Source organism: Melospiza melodia, chromosome 3 (genome assembly GCF_035770615.1).
Source record: "Melospiza melodia melodia isolate bMelMel2 chromosome 3, bMelMel2.pri, whole genome shotgun sequence".
Classification (NCBI taxonomy): domain Eukaryota; kingdom Metazoa; phylum Chordata; class Aves; order Passeriformes; family Passerellidae; genus Melospiza; species Melospiza melodia.
Genome location: NC_086196.1, coordinates 105882252 through 105902871, shown reverse-complemented (window position 1 = coordinate 105902871; position 20620 = coordinate 105882252). Strand labels below are relative to the sequence as shown.

Below are 20620 nucleotides of genomic sequence, written 5' to 3'. Positions count from 1 at the left end.
TGTCCTTATTCTGATATCAGAATTTATGTGGTGATTAAACTTAATTAGGAGACTTAGCACACAGTTATTAAGTCCTTTCTTATTGATGGCTTCTACCTGAATACTGGATATTCATGGAGTTACAGCCCTGTGGGAATTTGAAATGAGAGCTGAGCACAGTGTTTCCCATTTGCCATTGTTCATTTATGTAATCTATTGTTTCTGTCAAGAGACATTCTATAAGCACCACTTTTCTAGCATGAAATGAAGATCATCTAGATTGCTACTTGGAAAAAAGTCAGTGGAACACCCTCAGTAGCTGCTATCTCAGATCTAGCTAATTTTCAAAGCAATAGGCCTGGAACATTCTCCATTTTTCAGTTGTTGAAAATCTATGGAATAAAAAACTGCTTACAGTCATCTTTTGGTTAAATTCATACAGAAAAGGTAACCTTAAATGCTCTGACATTATGATTTAGAAACAGTTCAGAGTCCTTTTACCTTGGAGAACTGCAAAATGTCGCTCTTGGGGTAATGTGGGATATGGTACCATACTTACAACAATTCATTCCTCTTCAATGATTTCTATCAATTGTCCTGCCTGTTTTAGCAGCAGCCCTATAATATCAGCTCCTTTAATACTACACAGGCAGTACAAAGGATCTTTGTAAAACTCCAGATAACAAAATATGACCTTTAATTTATCAAACAAGTCTTATGTTTTCTTATCTGCTTCTTGTTGCTTTTCATCTTCTCTTGCTTGTTTTTGATATAATACATCAATCTCTCAAAATAAGCCATCCAACACTGCACAAACTGAGACACTGCATTATAGTGAGGAAGTGAGAGTCAGGAAGAGCACACTCTTCATTTAATTAGTAATTAATCCAGTGAAAAATAATCAAAAACAAGAACAGGGCAGAAGGTAGTTGATTTGAAGTGAAATCAACTTCTCCCCCTGCGAGGTTAATGAGAGTTCACAGTTTAATCCTGTAGAAAGTTGTAAAAATATTATTTGCTTTGTTTAATACTCAAGCGTGAAATAAGGAGCTTACAGGTGAATGAGATGTTTTGGTACAGTCTGTAAGATAAATGGACATCTTTCAATAGATGTGGTAATTGTAATCTTAAAGGCAAACCTGAGTTTTACTTTGTTTTTAGCAGTGCTATAAGCCCCTAGTGAGAGATTTTACTCTTCTGTGAAGACTGCTATCAGTCATTCTGTGGGCAAATAGTCTCTTTGGATGCTTAATAGTCATTATAAGGAATTTGGGAATTCCTGTAGGGTGTAAAGGGTAATATTATATTATGGTCATTTAGTATGAACTTGCCAGGTTTGGCACTTCAAAATTTAAAGTGGTATTTCACGTTGGTTTCTCTCTTTATAGGTTAAAATTTCTTGAGAAGGTAAGGCATTGAAGAGCTGCACTCTTATTTATTTGCTACAGGTTCTTTCTCTACTTTAAGAGCTTCTTTTCACTTTTACCCTCTCACTGAGCTGATGGTGAGGTTTGTTCAAAATAGTCACATTCTGCAACTCTGTGTCTACCTTCCCTCCAAGCACTGGAGGAAGCCCAAATCAGCCTTTGGGGTATGTAACTCCTCATACAACACCTTCAAGACTGACCACTGCATCCTCCGCTGCTACAAAGAGACCTGACATCTTTCAGCAGCAGGAAAGGACGTACACCTTCATCTGGTCCATCCAGACCTCACTCCTGGATCCAGCACTGGCTAGACAATTCTGTCAGCAAAAACAGAGGTCAGAGCAGTGTCCACAACTAACACAGTGACTTCCTGAGCTGAACTTGGACCTCTTGCCTACCCCATGCAACCCATGCTGCGCAATGTGTGCACAGTAATGGAAATGGATGGTATGAAAGTGTCGCAGACAACTTTTTATGAAAAATCCTTTCCTTAGGATTTTTCCTCCTGAGAAGCTGAGAGGTCTCAAGAACAAAATGTAAACATTGATTATCTGCTGCTGTGGAATGCAACAGGTGCATCTGTGATTGGCCCATGTTGGATTGGCAATTAATGGCCAATCACAGCACAGCTGGCTCAGACTCTGCGTCCAAGCCACAAACCTTTGTTATCATTCTTTCCTTTCTATTCTATTCTTAGCTAGCCTTCTGAGATGAAGTCTTTTCTTCTATTCTTTTAGTATAGTTTTGATGTAATATATATCATAAAATAATAAATCAAGCCTTCTGAACATAGAGCCAAAAATTCTCGTCTCTTCCTTCAACATAAGACCCCTGTGACCACCGTCACAATGAAAGAACTTTAGTATAGAACATTACTGAGATTGGGATTTCATTTCCTGGCTATGTGAGACTGTTTCTGAACTATTTGCCCCCCATATCCCACCCTGAGCTGCTGTGGCTTCCTCTCATGCCTTGAAACTGAAATTTCAGTCAGATTTCATCCCTAACTGCATCTGGAGGAGTGATGTGGTCTCTGCCTTCCTCTTGAAGATGTCAGGGGAGTCATGATTCAGAAAAACCAGGGAGAGAGAGTTGTTTATAAATGGAGAGAGACCTTGCTTTCAACACTTTGTTATCTATTTCCCTAACAGATCACTGGGACTAACAATGTGAATTTGTATTCTGTTAAAGGGTTTGTTTCAAAGAAAATGCTTTCTAGTCTAGCTTGCTCTTCACAGACTCACGATTTTCAACCTTCTTACTTATTCCCTTTCAAGGATGCTGCTATTTCACATCAATAACTGACACCTTTATTTCAGAGCACAAAATAGAATTACACTCCAGCCCTGACAATATAATAAATCAGGAGGGATAAAATACATATTAGTGAAGTTCACATAGTTGGTTTGTCCCAGCTGACCTATAGATATAAAGGTATGATTAAAGGTTTTTTTTGGACTGCTTCTTCTCAGTTGTGACACAAGATTTAACTCTGACTCAAAGATTTGACCTTTGCTGCTCTTCTCTGCTTACCTTGATTCTTTGGAATTATTGTTATTCCCTTGAAGCCTTTCTGCCAGTATGGAATTAACACTCTGTTGTGACAAAATATTGTGTATTTGGCAGAAGAATGAAGCCATCTAGAATTCAATCAGGTTAGACAATGTCATGGTGCACATCCTGAGTGAATCATTTCCACCCAGCTTTTTTAATCAAAGAAATCTTGGCCACAGAGCCTGGAAGAGTAATGCTGGATAGGCACATAGCTGTCTACAATTAAATTTTAGGCACATCAGGGTTTTTTTTTTTGTTTGTTTGTTTTTTGGGTTTTTTTTATGAATTACGATTGAAAGGGTGCCTGCCAGAGCACTTAATCTTTTCTGATGGGTACCAGAATAAAATCTCAAAGCTGCAGGTTTGTTTAGAGCATGAAAAAATTTATTAACCTTCTTGGAAGTGTTTTTACTGAAGAAGTTCCTTGTGGTTCACCATGTTGGTAAAAACAAGCATAAATAAAAGAAGGTAGAAAAACGTGAACAGAATGCTCCTGAGGAAAACAATTTGTAGTATTTATGGTTTCTCTACTGGGGATGAGATTATAAAATGAGGGAAATGCATACAGTTTTACTGGGTCTATCCAGATTTGTTGTATGACCCGAACAAGATGATTGGGAAGAAGCAGATATTAAAACAATGTGTGTTTTTCGTTTTATAGTAAATAGGACTTTTGTTGCTTTTGATGGATTTTCTGTTATTTGCAGTTCTGTGAATATTTTTTTTCATGTAGTTGTTATGTGTCTACTGGTTTCATCATTACTAAATCCATGTGTTCTTCTTGAAACTAAATCCAGATAAGTTCCACACCATTTCCCCCTAACCTTTCCATTTATATTATATATTAGAAGAATTTAGGCTAACGTAATAGTGTCAAATTGAGATGTATTTCATAGTGCACTTTTCCTCTGATGAGGAATGGGCTAATGTAATCAGCAATTATTTTTTTGTGTGACCTTTACAAATCAAATTGTTATTTTCTTGCTTTTCATTTGAATTTTGCTCCCAGTGGTGCAGGACTGCTGCAGCTAGTATGAAACATAATTTATTGACAGAATCACATTATAATAGTCTCAGAAACCATACGTATTGTATGTTTTAATGAAATAATTTAAAGAAATGTATAAGCTGGCCGAGATTAAATTTATGCTGTTAGTTCACAAAGGAGTTTCCAGGATCACCATAGAGATGTTCTGGAGCAGCTGCAGAGTAGTGAGAGATGACATTGCCTAGGATAAATCCCATGTTAGTCATGGAATTGCAACAGAGAGTTGCAGTAGCACTGAGGATCCCATCTCGGGGCTGCAGGGGCTTCTCTTACAACATGATCCTGATCTGCACCCACTGGGTGAATAATCAACAAAATTTAATGCCTCCCCACTATAGGCAGTTGTGAACACTTAGCCATAACTTCCTTTTGGGAACTAGAGAGAGTTTGTTCATGAAAGGCATCCAGTGAGTAACCGTGCGTGAAGCTGATGAGTGAATGATGATCTCTATCCATGAGACTTATTTCCATTATGTTAATGTATTCCTTATGCCCACAGACCTCTTCTGAACAACTTAGCCTTTCTTATAAATGACACAGAAGGGTTTCACCCACTCCCCCATTTTTTTTTTAAATATAGATAAGCAAAAAAAAAAAAAAAAAGGGTAGGCAACACTAACTTAAACTCATGATTCATTAACTGTAAGTTAGGGAAACCATTTAGAAATAGGATGTTCTCTCACTTATTCAGTGACTCAAGTGATAAAGCCTCAATAAAAACTGTCAAAATATCTTATTGAAAAAATAAATGTGTTAAAAGTAACTGACTATCTGAAAATATAAATTGTTACCTCACTGGTTTAGGTATACATATATACACACATATTTTGATCGAAGATACAAATCCAGAACAGAAACATGTAAGACCATACATTTTTTTCCTTTTCTTTTTTTTTCTTTTTTTTTTTTTTCTTGTGTTGGTCACATGACCTTTTTATGGAGTTTTTTTTCTGGTACTTCTCAAATTTCCATTCAGTCACAGGAAGTTTGCTGTAAGAAAAGGAGGCCTGGATGAAGAAAACCAATTTTAAAGATCAAAACAGGAGAAAAAAATTTAAAACTTTCTGTACTCTCACATCATCAGAGTGGTTGTGTTGTGATGTGTTTAATTCTAACTTTTCACTTTCTTTGAGAAGTACAAAAGGAAATGTTTCCGTAAAAAGTTGGATGTTTCAGTCCTGTTTTATGGGAAATACTTCTAAAAGCTGAGAACAGAGAGAAATGCACATACAAACATAATGTGTATATTTTATATATATGCATATGTGTCCATGTAGTTTTTAATATGACATGCACTTAGATGTTCACATATTTACTCAGAGAAATTGTGGAACCACCCTCTGTGGTTGTCTCAATATGCCCCATCATTGGAAGGGCTCAAGGTCAGGTCAAATGGGCTTTGAGAAACCTGATCTGGAGAAAAGTGTCTTTACTGATAGCAGAGGGGAGGGAAGAGATGATCTTCAAACATCCCTTGCAATGATGCCAACCATTTTATGATTAGATATTGGAAAGGGAAGGAACAGGAAAAGGCCATCTCCACAAAAGCAAATAGGTCAGCTTCTGGCATGGTGAATGATGTCCATGCTAAACCAAGTAAGGGATTCATGAAACATGGAAAATAGCAGTTCTCAGCACTGTAGAATAAATATCTGCATAAAACAACCATGGTTTCATTTGCAGTTCTTGAGGGCGATTGTACTGACTCTTCCCTGCAGGCCTGTTATGGCTTGTAATTTTGTGACAAACTGGAACACTGATCTCCTGAATTTGGATAATACTTCAGTTTGACAGTTAGCAGTAGGGTCCTTCTAGCTCAAGAGCATATTTTTCTGAGCACTATGTGGGCATACTGCAGTATGTGCTTACATTTCCACTGCAGATACAGGACTTGGTTTCTTAGTTGGTTTGGTGGGTTTTGAAGTACAAGAAAATATGCACATTTGAGCCAGTAAGATTGACTTTGTATTTGGACATGATTTATGAATGACTGCATTTTACCCATCTTGCTCATCTCTCAGATTCTTCATTAATATGAACCAATACAATGAAAGAAAAATACATTGTTGGTCTAAACGGCCTCCAAAAGCCTACATATTGAAGGAAATATTTAGGTTTGCCATTCTCCTAAGTAGCTTTCTAAGTGGTATTCTGAGGGATCACAACTATATCACTCAAACACAAAAAACTAAAATTGCAAATAAATATTTAAAGTGTTTCGCTAATTATTCCTCATCTGCTATTTTTCTGACTGCACCAGACTTATTTTATCTCACTGTTTTAGTGAAAGAAGTCAGAGATCTCTGCACTGACTGAGAATAGATACAGTTGGCAAATATGACAAGTTTGTCCTTTGCATTGCTGGGTTCTGGTTAGTTCTTAACTTACGAAACCCCACCCCAGATGGCCTCTTGCTAAATTTTAAAGCACTTGCACGTTTCAGAACCAGGCTACCTTTCAGCAAGTCACTTTTGTCAAAGCCTTGGTGTTCCTTCAAGACATTGTCAAGGAGTCTTAAGAAAATGTACAAGCTGTGAATGCCCTGGTCTGTTCTGTACCATGTATTTGAATCTCTGAATTTTATTTAAATGAAGCGAAGAAATGTGTATTTTTTCTGCTTAGGAATAAGTTACAGCAGGACTATTATTAGACAGAAGAAGTAAGTGTGCCTTAGATGGTGATTAAGAGTTGTGTTCTTCTTCTTTAAATGACTAATCTGGAGTGAGAGGTTGGATGTCTTTTGAAAACTTAAACCTGTTTCACCTGAACATGTTTAACTAGTTAATAAGAAACATCAAAAAAGACAAAACCCTGAGGTCAACTCATTTTTTTGTAAAGCCATTCGATGATGTTTAAATTTGTTTTTTGGGTCTGTCTATAACATAAGTTTAATAACCTAGCTCAAATGCAGATTTCTAATTTTCAATTAACATAGGAATAATTTTGTTTGCTAAAATAAAATAAATGAATGAATGAAAAGTCTGAACCATGAAATGTTCTAGGTAGCACTTTTTAAAATTCCAAATTTCAAAAAATCATGTGGCAACTGTATAGCTCAAGCTTTAAGTATTAACTTTTAACCTTTGACCTTACAGATTTTAACCAATGAAATGTCTCTTTAAACTTTAAAGGAAACAATGATAACGAGCGCCTGGCGATTGCTAGACAGCGAATTCCATATCGACTTGGTCGAGTAGTTGATGAATGGCTACTCGACAAAGGTAAAAAACATTGATTAAAACTTCAAATAAAAAAATAATTTGAACATAACCAAGTAGTGCTTCATTGTAACACTAATAAACATAAAAAATAAATTTCAGTAAAACTAAATTAAAACAAATTTTAAAAAGTAAAATATAGAGTAATATTTGCATACCTTGTATAATAATTTCTATACATTTCTAGAAGTACCAGCTGTTTAATAATCTTACCCTGTTAACTTAAGGTTAAAGGGACTGTTAAATATAATCCACTAACTCAATCTATGAAGGTACTCATAGCAAACATTAACCAAAAATTATAAATCATTCATAGATTATATTACATGTTCCAGCATCTAAATTATTAACTAAAAATATCTGTAGTTATGATATCTTCATTATGGTCCTGAAAAAAAATTTGTTTAAACTGTAGGTGTCTTAAATAGTGGGCAATATGAATTGCCAATCAAAATGAAGTCCCTTTAACGTTTGCAACCTTCTAAGGGGATTTTGGAACAAACACTAATTAAAACAGATCTTAAAGTTGTGTGCATGCTTTTTGTAAGCAGAAACCAAATAGTCACTAAAGTGACTATTCTATTTACTAAGAGTGGTACTGTTGCTGAGGATTTCTCTGTTTTAATGGAAATGTGCCATGATTTCTCCATCGGTATGTGTATCATTTCTGAAGCCGCTTTTACATCTAAAATATTTTATTTTAATTGATAGCCTTGCTGAAAGCCAATCAGACATCTATTTCTGAATCTGCTTCTGAGATACTTAGTGCAAACCATGTGTTTCTTTTTTCCCAGGGAAATAAAACATTTAACTACAAAAATGAAATATTTAATTAAAAATGTAAATATTCACTTACATAAAGATGCAAAAAATTACTGCATAAATTCTTTAAAACTCACTTGACCTAGTGACTTGATGGCATATATATAAACTTTGTGTGTATATACATATTTGTATATGTCTATACATACATAAACTCATTTGTACATAAAGCTATAGGCTCTATGTGTGGAAAAAAAAAACAAAACAACAAACTTTTAAATGTTGGCAGACTTGAAGAAAAAGTTATTTTAAGGAATTAGAGAACCTGGCATTCTTGAGACACACCAAAAGGTTAACACTGCTTTCAGGTAAAAGGGAGAGGAGTATATCTGGTAGTACAAACATTTGCAAGTATATTTGATTGGCCTTTTAGCAAAAAACATATAAATCTCAAAACGTCGTAAATTAAGAAAAATGCAAACGCTCTCAAAATTTATGCATTTCATGGACACCTCATTAAAAAGCAATGAATTATGAGTCAAATCCTTTTCTTATAGTTTATTGCTCTCATTTTTCACCCCATGACAATCTGTTATCACTCGTGTAGAGTACAGCGTTCACAGTCAACATTTTTGCATGTATATAATATTATCTTCACAGGGCGTCAGCTCACAATCTTCAATAGCCAAGCAACCATAAAAATTGGAGGCAAGGAACGTGGCCACCCTTTCCAAGGCCAGCTCTCTGGTCTTTACTACAATGGCTTGAAAGTTCTGAATATGGCAGCAGAAAATGATGCCAACATCATGATAGAAGGGAATGTGAGACTTGTTGGTGAAGTGCCTTCCTCTATGACAACCGAGTCCACAGCCACCGCCATGCAGTCGGAGATGTCCACGTCAGTCATGGAAACCACCACCACCTTGGCCACCAGCACCGCCAGAAGAGGAAAGGCTCCGACCAAAGAACCCATTGGTCAGGTTAGTCACCTTCCTCACCTTTTGCAAATGTCTTCCCACCTCTGAGCGTGGCTTCCTTTGTCCCATTCCCTCTGCTGATGAAATTGTTCCCCCTTTAAAGAAATGCATGAGTTCCTGTTGAAAGTTCTGTACCGTACACATCTCACGGATGAGATGCTCACCAGCATTTTGAGGGAAAGTGAGGGCTTTGCTTTTCTTCTAAATTAGGCAAACCTACCAGTTCAGATTGTTCTGGTGCTGAGTTACATTGCTCTGCCATCCATCTTCATAGTGGTGCATATTTTTAAGTACCCTTTCTTCCTTTGATGTCTTACATCGATTACTTTCAGTGTAGGAACGCAAGATGTCTGGAATTAGAGATAATGAAATGAAGTGGTGACTTTATCCATGAGATAGAGAAAAGAGACTCCGTTTTAAGAGAGAAAAGGAAGGAGGTGTGAAGACAAAAAGTTGCAAGAGGCTGGAAAAGAGGGAATTAGCACTTTCTCTAGTCCCACGATTGATCATCTTCCCTGGCAGTATTCCTCACAAGAGGCAATGGCAGCAGGGGGAATTAAGAGCACTCTGCACCATGGGAGATTCAGGCTCCAAGTCATGGGCTGTTGTTTATTGTTTGTTGAGGTTATTTGCAACTCATGAATTTGGTGATATATTAAATAGCTTTCAGGTTTTGTCAGGATCTCTGTATAATATGTGGGGGAATTTACTTATTGGGAAAGGAGGGAAGAAAAGAATGTGAATGAATTAACCTTCATCTTGTGTATTTCCTTGAGTAACAGCAGTCAGGCGTTGTGCTTTAAAAACCCAAAACTTCTTTAATATTTATTCTTTCTTAAAAAAAAAAAAAAAAAAAAAAAACAAAACAAACAAAAAAGAGACAAAATCAAACAAAAAACCCTCAACCAAACCAAGAAAAAAAAAAGTACACTGCTAAAAGCTTTTCTAATGTCCTTTTGGTTCACATGCTTGTGTGCCCACTGTGGCACCAAGCCATGACAGACAGCTGCACTCCTGAGATCCAGAAGTAGGACAAGGAACACAGAAAGCACCATGAGGGAGAGACAGGGTGTGCTGAATTAGGTTCATTTGCTCAAGAATGAAGCACATTCAGGTTAGACAGAGGCTGAGGTCAGGTTGTCTGTTTTCTGTGCAAAACCTCAAATCACAGAGTGAATTGGGGCATCAAATTTGACACTTCAGCTTTTCTGTCTGTAGTATTTTTGTATGCTTTGTACTATGGATCAAAAACTGTGGCAAAGTAAATGTAAAAATTGTTATTTAGCAAACCTGAAGCAGTACATTTAAGTTAAAAATGAGCCTTAAAACAAAAGCATTTTTACTTGCAGGCTGCAGGAGGCTTTAAATAGTTATTGTAGTGAGTTATAGAGTTTTGAAAAATAGCAATAGATTTTCTTTGTTCTTAATTCTGTTTTAAATAGTATTTGCATTCTATTATCCAACTAGTCTGACCTCAGTATTTGCAGCAACACAATCTAAGACTTCACCAAATTTACCAAAGGGAAAATAAGTCTCTAAAATGTAGAACACACACATGGTGTGAAATAATTTGAGGTAAATAATGTTACTAAATTAAAATTAAACAAAGTTTAGCTGTTCCTGTTCCCAGCATACTGTTGCCTCTGCCACTCTTTCATGTTACTCCCAGGCACAATTTTGGAGGAAAAACGTCACAGGGACCATTCTCAGTTGTCACCTTGCATGATCTGTAGGCAGCAGGAATTTACTGGTATAATTGCTGTGCCAGTTGGCCTCAGTTTCTGGGAGTATTCCCCAGTATAATTTACACACTATTTGCATGTTTAGCCACTAAGACTTTTATTTTTGAGATTTTCCAGCGGGATATTTTTGGAAGAAAATTTTCTTAAGCTAACAACTGTGGTGCGGTGTAAATTTTTCTGAAGAGGGGAAACAAAACAATTTGGGCAAAATGACTTCCCAAAGCTTTTCTGTTTCTAGGCCTGAAATAAGATACGGCCCTTTTTTACTCTATCAGAACATCTATTCAGTTTTTTAGAGGAGCTCACTGCCACTGGGGCTGAGTGGCCTCAAGGCATTTGTGCCATTTCCTTATCCCTTTCTGGCTGAAGTGGCTGTGCCAAAATGCCATGAGCTCTTTGATTCCCCACCCTGAGGAGCTTCCAGCAGGCTCCAGGACCTCCCAGAGGTGCAGAACATGGCTGCAAACCAAGTTTTGTGTGAAAGTTTTTGAATGTGAAAGTTTTGATCAGCCTCTCTCACCTGTTAGCCTGGCTGGGGCAAGGGCTTCATGCATCTCATGGGAAGCTCCTGATTTAGGAGCCTGAAAGCATCATTTGTGAGGAAAGAATTCCATGGTAACATCACTGCAGCACTTGGGGCATTCTGAGTGTACAAATGAGCCCTTCTTGACTTCATCTATGTCTGAATGTCCTGCCTGGTAGAATCTCTGTGTGTCATTTCATACACTTAATTAGTCAGGGACTGCACTGGAGCACAGTTTACCATTAGGCCTTGATTTGATTTTGGGAGATTCATAGCATCCTAAAGTCAGAGCTGAAATTTGTCTGCAGGATGCTATACTACTCATGCCACAAAGACCTAGGAAGATACTGAATCACCTTAGGGACGTAATCTCTTCATTCTTATTCTACCTGGATATAATAATTTCTGAGCTTGTGACCGATAGGGCTCCCATGGGTCTGTCCTGCAGGGTGCTGAGTAATCACTTTCCACCTTAATGTCACTGGACATGAAGGCACTCACCATGTCATGAAAAAAAATTTACCTTTGATTTCTTCATTCTCTTTCATTTTTGTCCTTTACATATTTTTTTCCTGATTTTTGCTTATATATAACCTCTGCAACGGTGTCAACTACACTGACATATGGTAATGCACAAGAAGAAAAGTTACCTCTCCAGCATTAATTAGGTTACTGAGGAAAATATGCAGCTGAACAGCAATTGCTAATGAAAAAAACCTTACATTACTGCAAACCAGTGCATGGCTGAAATAGAATAGAAGCAAATGATCTAATCAGTCAGAGATTGTTTGCTCCATTTGCAGAGGTATTGAATTAAATTAAAGATTGCAATACTTAAAGAAGATCATTTAAATCTCTATTTATAGGAAAGGTTCTTTTAAAAAACCTACAATGTTTAATTGGTGGAGTCTCTGCTCCCTCACAGATATTAACAAAAGCAATATATGATGCAAGATCCACATGGGACTTCCAGAAAGTGTGTTGAATATTGTTGTGCATGATTTTAGATGAAGGAGGTCTTAGTGCTTCTGAGAAAGAAATGCTTTTTGCTGAAGACTCTAAATGAAGGTTTTCCCAGCTTGGAAATATTTTAACAATGGGTGTTTTGGTGATGACAGACATCTTAATTATTGCTCTAGGAAATATACATTTTTCTAAGGGGAGAAAGGTACTCAAAGCTTATTGAATGTCAGTAGTAGGTGAATGCCTGGTTTTCCTTAGTGCCTTAAATCCTCCCCCCTACTCCCCCTTTGATTGTAATGGCATCCAAGCTGTCAGCCTCCATGCAGGGCACTGGGTAAACACAGAGGAAGTGAGAGTCCCTGCCTCCAGTATCTCATAGAATAAACAAGAGGTATCAGGTAAGGAGGAAGGGAAAAAAGAGGAAATCAGGAGGCAGGAGGAAGAGGGAAATGAAGCAAGCATGGTGTTTCAGTGTTAACAAGTGTGCAGATTCACAGCCATTGTGGGAGGGACATTTTACTGCCCTGTGGTTTTTTTATCCAGGCTTTTCAGACAGCTGCAGGATCACCACAGAGCTGCAGCAGATTCTGCATCTCCTGCCAAGCATTGGCGCAGAATTGGCACCAGCTGGGTGGGCAGTGAGATGTTTCCTGTGCTCCACACTTTGCCATTGGCACCTGGGGGAAGCCCCAGCCATTGGCAGGGGAGCTGAGGATTGATGGAAAGGTCCTTTGCTCCCCCCACACTGCATGGAGGGAGGCTCAACATTTTGCACACCTTTATGAGCATGGAAAGAAAACCCCCAGCTTAATTTTTGTGAGAACAGGACTTGTGTTACATGAAAATATGTGTTGCTAACTTTTAGGGAACCTTAAGTATGCACTCAGGCTCAGAAATCATTAATTTATTCTAAGAGTATCACCTTTCAATGAAGTTTTTCAGCAAAATGATACAGTTAAGTTCTTCCTTCTCTTTGCCTTTTATTTTTAACACTTTAAAAAAGTCTGATTTGCAAGTTTTTCTTTTCAGTCATGAAGGTGATAAACATCTTTTAAAACTGAAAATAAAGATTCTGGTGTTGCAGAACTCCAGGAGATGAAATGTTGAGCTAAACATTGAGTACTGCAAGGCTTGCAATAAAAATTGCAAGAGTTGGCAGAAGCCTGAAAGGCTTCAAAAGGACTTAGAGAATGGGTTTTGCTTGAATTAGGAAAGCCCAATCAGGCCTTTAGTATCTCTTTGGCAAGGCTTTGTGAATCTGTATTAACTGGAAATCGTAAATGAAGTGATAGTAAATCAAGAATAATATGCTCATTTCTCATTCCTTTCTAAGGATTTGATTATGACAGCCTATCCACAGACCAGCCTCTACTCTCATGCACTGGAAACCATTTCTGAAAATTGTGTGCTAAATAGCTTTTTAAAATTTTCCATAACATATTCTGGCAGTCCTCCTTGTTCTTATCAATAACACTAAGCCAGTTAGCCAGCAATTGCTCTATACTGTGAGATGATTACATGTTTGGGAACAATAGGCACTGATTTTTGGTCATGCAGAACTAAATCAATGAACTGGAATTTGGTCAGTTGCCTTGGAGGGCATACACCAGGTGAAGGGTAGGTTTCTTTACATATATTGAAGCAGCAGATTTAAATAGCACTCATTGTAGCAGGGACAATGACAGGCTTGGCTCAGGAACTTCACCTGCCAATAAAAACAAGCACTGCAGAAAACAGGGGGGTTATCCATGGAAAGAGTTCAATTTTAAGAATGGTTGTTGAACACATGACCTCTACACAGGACAGCAAATGTGAGCATGTTTTATGGAGATTCACTGATCATTAAATGAATGAAGATAACATTATTAGGATGAGTTTTTTCCACCCATTTTGGTTTAAAATTATGTGCTGTGAGCTTTGCAAAGTCCCGTTTCTATGCACAAGTTGTGTTCTTTTCATATATCTGCTTCCAGTTCTTTCCCTGGATGGTCACACCAGCTTTCAAGGTTCATCAGCCCCATCAGGCAAAGCTCTTCCCCAGGGCTCTGATAAATCAGGAGTATTTGATTCAACAGATGCTCACTAGTGCAAAGTGAATCCCACAGCTCCCAGTGTCCCAGTGCTCAGCATCCATACGTGTCCCTTACCTGACAGAGTCTGGGAGATTTGAGTGTTCAGGACAAATCTCATTGGCAGTAGGATCTCTGTGAAAAATGGTAGTTGTGAAGGTATCAATTGCAGGTAGACAGAAATTTAGCTAGGTGCGTGAAACCCTTCCACTTTTCCTTGGGTTTTTTGGTTTTGGGTTTTTTTGTTTGTTTGTTTGGGAGTTTTTTGGGTTTTTGGGGGGGGGGGTTGGTTGGTTTGTTTTTGGGGGTTTTTTGGGGGGTTTTTTTGTTTTTTTTTTGTTTAAAATTAATTCTTAATCATATTAAGAATTTTAAGTTTCTTCTAGTGATTTTTGATAATTTAATTAATTGTTTTAAAACATAATTGTCAAAATCACTGGCACTCAAGATGTCTAATAAATTGAAAAAAGGGCACTGAACGTTAAACTTATCAATCTTTGTTTTAATATTTGCTACCTGATCACATTAGATTTTCCCATTTTAATGCAAAATATTTCCATATTGAATATTGGCTTTTCAGCTGGAGTACTGGAGTTCTGTAAATAGGTGGCTTTAGAAAATTCAGTACAACTGCCTCTTGAACTGGCTCGTTGTTTCATTGTCTTCAAGTATTACTTACAGAATCTCATGGTTGTCTGTCTGTCCCTCTCAATAAATATTGCATTCATTGACCAATTCAGTCAAATCTGGTTCAGCATAAAGATCTCAAGGATATTAAGCTTCCAGAGAATCTGAATTGTGTGAGTTCTGGCACCCATCCTGGTCTCCTGTTGCATATTGCAGAGCCAGGTGTTCCTCTGCTTTGTGTTTAAAAAGTAAAGATGAAAAAGAACAAAGTGTGTGTGTGTGCTTAGGATGAGTTTCTCAGAAGTTCCTCAGACTCATTAATGTTTCTATATTTTATCAATGCTTTTGAAAATCTTATCATATAGCACTTTAATGTATAAATGCTCAAACAGTATCCTTAATTGTGCCAAGCTCAGAGGATAAGATTTGCTGTTTGTTGTTGTTGGCATTTGTTGGAGAGAAATAGTTCATAGAGGTTCTTTGGAGCACAGTGGAGCACCAAAGGCAAATCCCAACCAGTTGCATGGAAAACTGCAGGCACAGAAACATCTGAACATGGTCAGCAATGCTATTTCATTCCTACTGCACAATCCAGAAAAGACTTCTGGTTTGTCTTTGGCTCTCTTGTGGATTTCCTTCACGAGGAACCATCCAGGTGGGATGGGTTTCCAGCCCCTCCAAAAGGAACCCAAACCATGGAATTTCTGTGCAGCCAGTGGGATATATCTAAAACCTTGTGCACTGCTTTGAAACTACCCCCTGTGTTGTATACACACAGGGAAAAAAATCTGCTTGTAAATGAAATTACAGCAGTGTTAATAATCCAAAGAATGGCAAGATGCTTGCCTAAATTGCTGGTTAATTAGTTGCAAAAAAAATTCTTTTTAAGTTCAGTTGGAGAGAAAAGGATCTCAGGCCACTTGCTGCTTTAATTTTGTTGTTCTTTCATGTTTAAATGACCGAGTTAATTTATAACAATTTGCTTTATTATGGTTTTTTTTAACCCAGATTAATCTTATCCAGTCTCAAATTCTGACACATTACCATTTTTAAATAAGGTGAAATTTAGTAGAGCAGTCATCTTGGTACCAATGTTCTTTCATAGTGTGCTGCCTTTCTTTATTCCTAGTAAGTTGCTCATGTCATGTTGGGAGAGTAATATTTCTAAACCATCCCTTTGCATAACATGGGACAGCATCAAACTGTTGCTGAGCAAACAACAAATTTAGCAGTGATTTGTTGCTGGTGGAAAATATTTCCCTCGTAGTCACACTCTTTGCGTCAACCTCTTTTCTTAGGAAGGATCCTCACATGAAGAAATGCTTGGATCTCTCTCAAACTCTCCAGTTTGAGAGTTTGAGGAGCAGTGCCTTCCACTGTTCCTTCTCAGTGCCTGCCAGCACACTAAATAAACATTAGGATTACACAGAGATGGGATTGTATCACCCAGGTGGAACAAAAGGTTGCTGCTGAGCTGGTGACCCTTAACTGCACCATCACATGGCTGTAATGCGTTTTTCTGCATTTGGGGTGGCTGAAAAAGGCTGGGTGTGTTACAGTCACTGATTCTCAGAAGCCTTGAAGGATAGAAATCCTGGTATTGTGTCTCAGAGCTTCTGTTCTCCTGTGAAAAGAAAGCAAGAGTCGTTCAGTCCCCTTATCACTTTCTGGAGCCCTGCTAAGCCTGAAGATCTCGTTAACCACTTCCTTTGGTGCATTTTTATGATTGAAGTGCTGTGTGTGTGTTTTACAAGCTCGGCTCACACAATTTCCTTTCAGAAAGCGTGGAATAATACATTCTGTTTCCTTTGTGTGCGATTCCTGAGAGCTGAGGGAAAGAAAAGCAAATTGAGTCAGGGTGAGACCTTCTTCTCTGAGTGGTGAGAGCCCAGAGCAGGCACCCTGCCACGACAAAGCTTCTTCCAAGTGCTGCCACGCTTGCAGCCCCCCCAGCGCACTGCAGCAGGGTCATTCCTGCTGCTGGCAGCCAGCCAGTGGATTCCAAGGGTTTCCACAGCACATGGGAGATGAATTTTCTTTCCATATCTAATTAATCAGGCTAATTGCTGCAAGTTGCAGTGTGCAACCTGCTTTTATGTGTGGCTGGCAAGGATCTGATTACAAGAGTCTGTTGTGTGATGTGTTGCTGAACATCAAGCATGTATCAGAGCTCTTCAAAATGTAGGTGATACAACCGCATTAAATACTGAAGATTTCTTCTAAACTCAAGGGTGACAGCAATGTGAGAAACCTTTCTGCTCATTTACAGTTATTAAGACCAAATCTTCCTTCACAGGCATGCCTGCCTCACAGGCTGCAGATCATTTTCTTTAATCAAACAATTCTTGGGACATTCAGTTAATTTATTATAGAAGGTTTCTTCAAAACTCTATTTTTCCCCGTGGGTAGTATCAACATCCTATATCTATCCTGAATAACTCAATAAGTACTTTGTGATTTATTGAGTTATTTAATTTAATCTGTTAGCTAAACTTGTCTTTAAATATTTGTTTTCATTCAGTAATCAACAGTTGATTCAAACAGCTGAAACTTATGTTTTGTTTATATGCTGGCATTACTTCAGAGTTAGATACTTCCTAAGTGTTATGTCTTGATGCTCTTTGCCTAGAACATCTGCAATTCTGTTATGAATAACTTCGCATGCAGTGTTTATCTCTTTGCATAGTTTTCCTTTCACTTAATGAACCTCTGTTGAAATGTCTCTTTTTTGCAGTATGGTTTCGCAAGCATACACATATATTTATACACACCCAGACACACAGATATGCACATTTTTAAAAGCCAGATGAAGCTATTAAATTGGAAATTTTTTACTGAAGGAGAGCAGTAAAGTCTCCAAAGGGACTTAAGGAAGAAAGCTATGAGACCTGCCAGTTTCTCCAAAGAGGGAACATAAATGATGGGCAGGGGCATCTGCATTGAGGGAGAGAAGAATAGAAATTTTTCCTTGGATCCAACTATACCACTCTCTCCTAGAAGTGCATAGGAGCATGGGGTGAGAAATAGGAGCTTTTTTCTTAAAGTCCACTCCAGAAGCTCTGATTATATATTTCTCTCCATCAATAAATAACCAAGCACTTCCCAGCTGTGAGTTGATGATGGACTGAGGATCAAATCCATTCTTGTCTTTGATGTGTTCAGATACATCATCACTTCAGGTTGTGTCTGTCTCTAAAAACACAGTGGTGCAAGTACCAGGTTTTGGGAGAACAGGTAGCAAGCAGAAGTAGTTCTGGAAAGGGCAGAAACCATGGGGGAGGAAGCCTGAGTGAAGAGATTGCATGGTGCTGATATTCCCTCAGATCCCAGAGGAAAGAGGCTCACAAGGCGAACAAAAGGCTTGAAGGTCCTGTGTTATCTTGTTAGGTCTTTAAATCCAGCCACATATTAAATGTCTGGGGCTTTGTGGGTGGATCCTATGTAAAGGAAAGACTGAAGGGGTCAACAGGGCCTCTGAAATAGTCATCAGCTTGCAGGTTTTTCCTCAGCTCCCAGCATAACCCTATAAATTCAGAGAAGATTCTGACATGAATTAGGAAAAAAAAAAAGGATGAAGTCATAAAAAATGGCCTTAGCCATATCTCACATGACAGTTAAATATTATTTTCAGGTTTTTAAAGCAGGACATCATTATCTGTGCTGAGTGATGCTGTGAGGGTGCTGGGAACAACACGAGTGAGGTTCTGATGTCCATGTAGCTGTAGCTGATTCCACTGACTAATACATCATTTGCTTTTCTCTTCCTGTCCAGATTCTCTTGTGATTTTCACAAATGTGCCAGTATTAATAAATTCCAAAGAGAAATATTCCCCCTTCTTTATGTCTATTTCAGGTTATATTTTGGAAAAATGAGCGTAGATCCTGTCTCCATGTTTCACGAGGCCACAAATTCTCTAAAATTAAGTGTCTGGGAATTTTACTGAATGTTTTAGCGACATCCATCTAGACTTAATGCCTTCAGAGAAGCTGATAATTCCTTACATTAATACGAAGACTTAGTTGCTTAATTCCAGGCTTCCAGAGTTATTAAACATGACAGTCTGAATGCATTTTCTGTAGGTGTGATGGACTTGGTAATTAACTGATGTAATCCATACCAAAGCATTATCAATACCTTCATATTCCACAGGGTAGGATGGCAGTGGTAGCTAGATATGTGTTGCCTTCTAAAAATTAAGTATTTGCGTACGTATTTGAGTGTATAAACATAATTTTTTTTGTTACATTTTTATGGTGAGGTGATGTCCAATTGTAACTAGGATAGCATGAATGCTTAAAATGTTTCCCTGATTATGATATTAACATTTTTTGTCCCTAGGATGGGTGATGGTTGTTTATGTCACCATACATGGGAATAATCTTAGAAATAATATTTTCTAAAGTGATTAAAATGGCGAAATATTATAGTTAAATGAGGCATAAAGGCAGTTGTGTTATTTTCCTTATGAAATGACAGTCATGGTTAAAAGCACATGCAAGAGAGAAGAGGTCAGGATGTGGTTATTGCCTTCCCCAATGATTGATGGAAGAATCATTTTTGATGACAAAAAAAATAGTTTTTCAATTTTTGCCAGCAGCATACCGAGAATAAAAAAGAAAGACTTCTTTTCAAACCTATTTCTGTGTGATTTTTTAAGATTATTATTCCTCATAGTTAAGTACAGGCAAATTTAAAAAAACAAAAGAGAAAGTTTTAAAATGAAAATCAAAATAAGACCAGTGTTTGAAAAGTGTTTTGTGTGTATTATGTTCATCTAATTAGACATAAACCTGTAAATGGCTGAGATCTGCCCAATGTTTTCAGTCAACTGTTTGAAAAGCTTTGCAAATCTGTTGAGGCAGTGCCTCCTCTGCAATCTTAACTGACTTCAATATTCAAAATTTTGCAATAGTTTTTGTAGTGCTGAGTCCACACAGAAATAGAGAACATTATCTGTGTTTTTAGTGTTACGCAGGTAAGCCTCTAAAGAAAATCCTACAATTAATTTAATCCTATACTTAACATCTTTGTTTAATAAATATCTTTATAAATTAATAATAGCTATCAGTTTGCTTAGCCTGTGAATAGACTGAAGTGCTTTATATTTTTCCATAAGAGGGAGGTAACAGATGTCTGACATGATAATTCCACCATATGGCAATTCCATTTTATTTCTAGTGCAATATTAAAATAATAATGATGAACGCTGAGCAACGTTGTTCATCTTAGTAGGTGGAAGTTTCAGCATTGTTGAAAAAACAACTAGGTTTGATTTTAGCTTAGAGTTGAACATTAGAAGAGGTGTATTCTTGTTTTCCCTCTAGAGTCCTGGGTTGGTAGTAAAATGAGCTGGATAACTCAACAAGAATGGTTTTGTAATACAGTGTGCCTTCTTTTATTTATTTCTTTTTTTATTTCTGCTGTTTTGAATATATAACTGTTCATATTTCAGCTTGTACTCAGGGTTTAAGCACGTTTTCCACAGAATTATTACTTGCAAATTTTGCTCATGCATTTGCTCATCAAATTTTGCTCATTACATTGCAAATTTTGCTCATGTTCAGGTGTCTAACAAACCAAACCAAATGGCAAGTTTACCTTATGTCAAGGCAAGGTCATCAGTAAAAAACTCTACTCACATGACCTACGCAGATGGAGCCAAAGGGTTTTTCCTCCCTTTGAAGAAAGAAAAATAGATCAATATTACAGGAAGTGTATTCAGGTGTTTCA

At 37.5% G+C, this 20620-nt stretch overlaps 1 protein-coding gene across 30 annotated transcripts in view; it reads left to right on the top strand.

Annotated features, from left to right (window-relative positions):
- Positions 1–20620, top strand: part of NRXN1 (neurexin 1) — a 679465-nt gene that overhangs the window by 575008 nt on the left and 83837 nt on the right. For 18 of the 30 annotated variants that reach the window (XM_063152502.1, XM_063152473.1, XM_063152481.1 and 15 more), the window contains 2 exons: positions 7140–7229; positions 8649–8968. In XM_063152502.1, the coding sequence (XP_063008572.1) occupies positions 7140–7229; positions 8649–8968 (410 nt within the window). The remainder of the gene's footprint in view (positions 1–7139; positions 7230–8648; positions 8969–20620) is intronic. The other 12 variants (XM_063152504.1, XM_063152505.1, XM_063152486.1 and 9 more) reach the window with 1 other exon arrangement.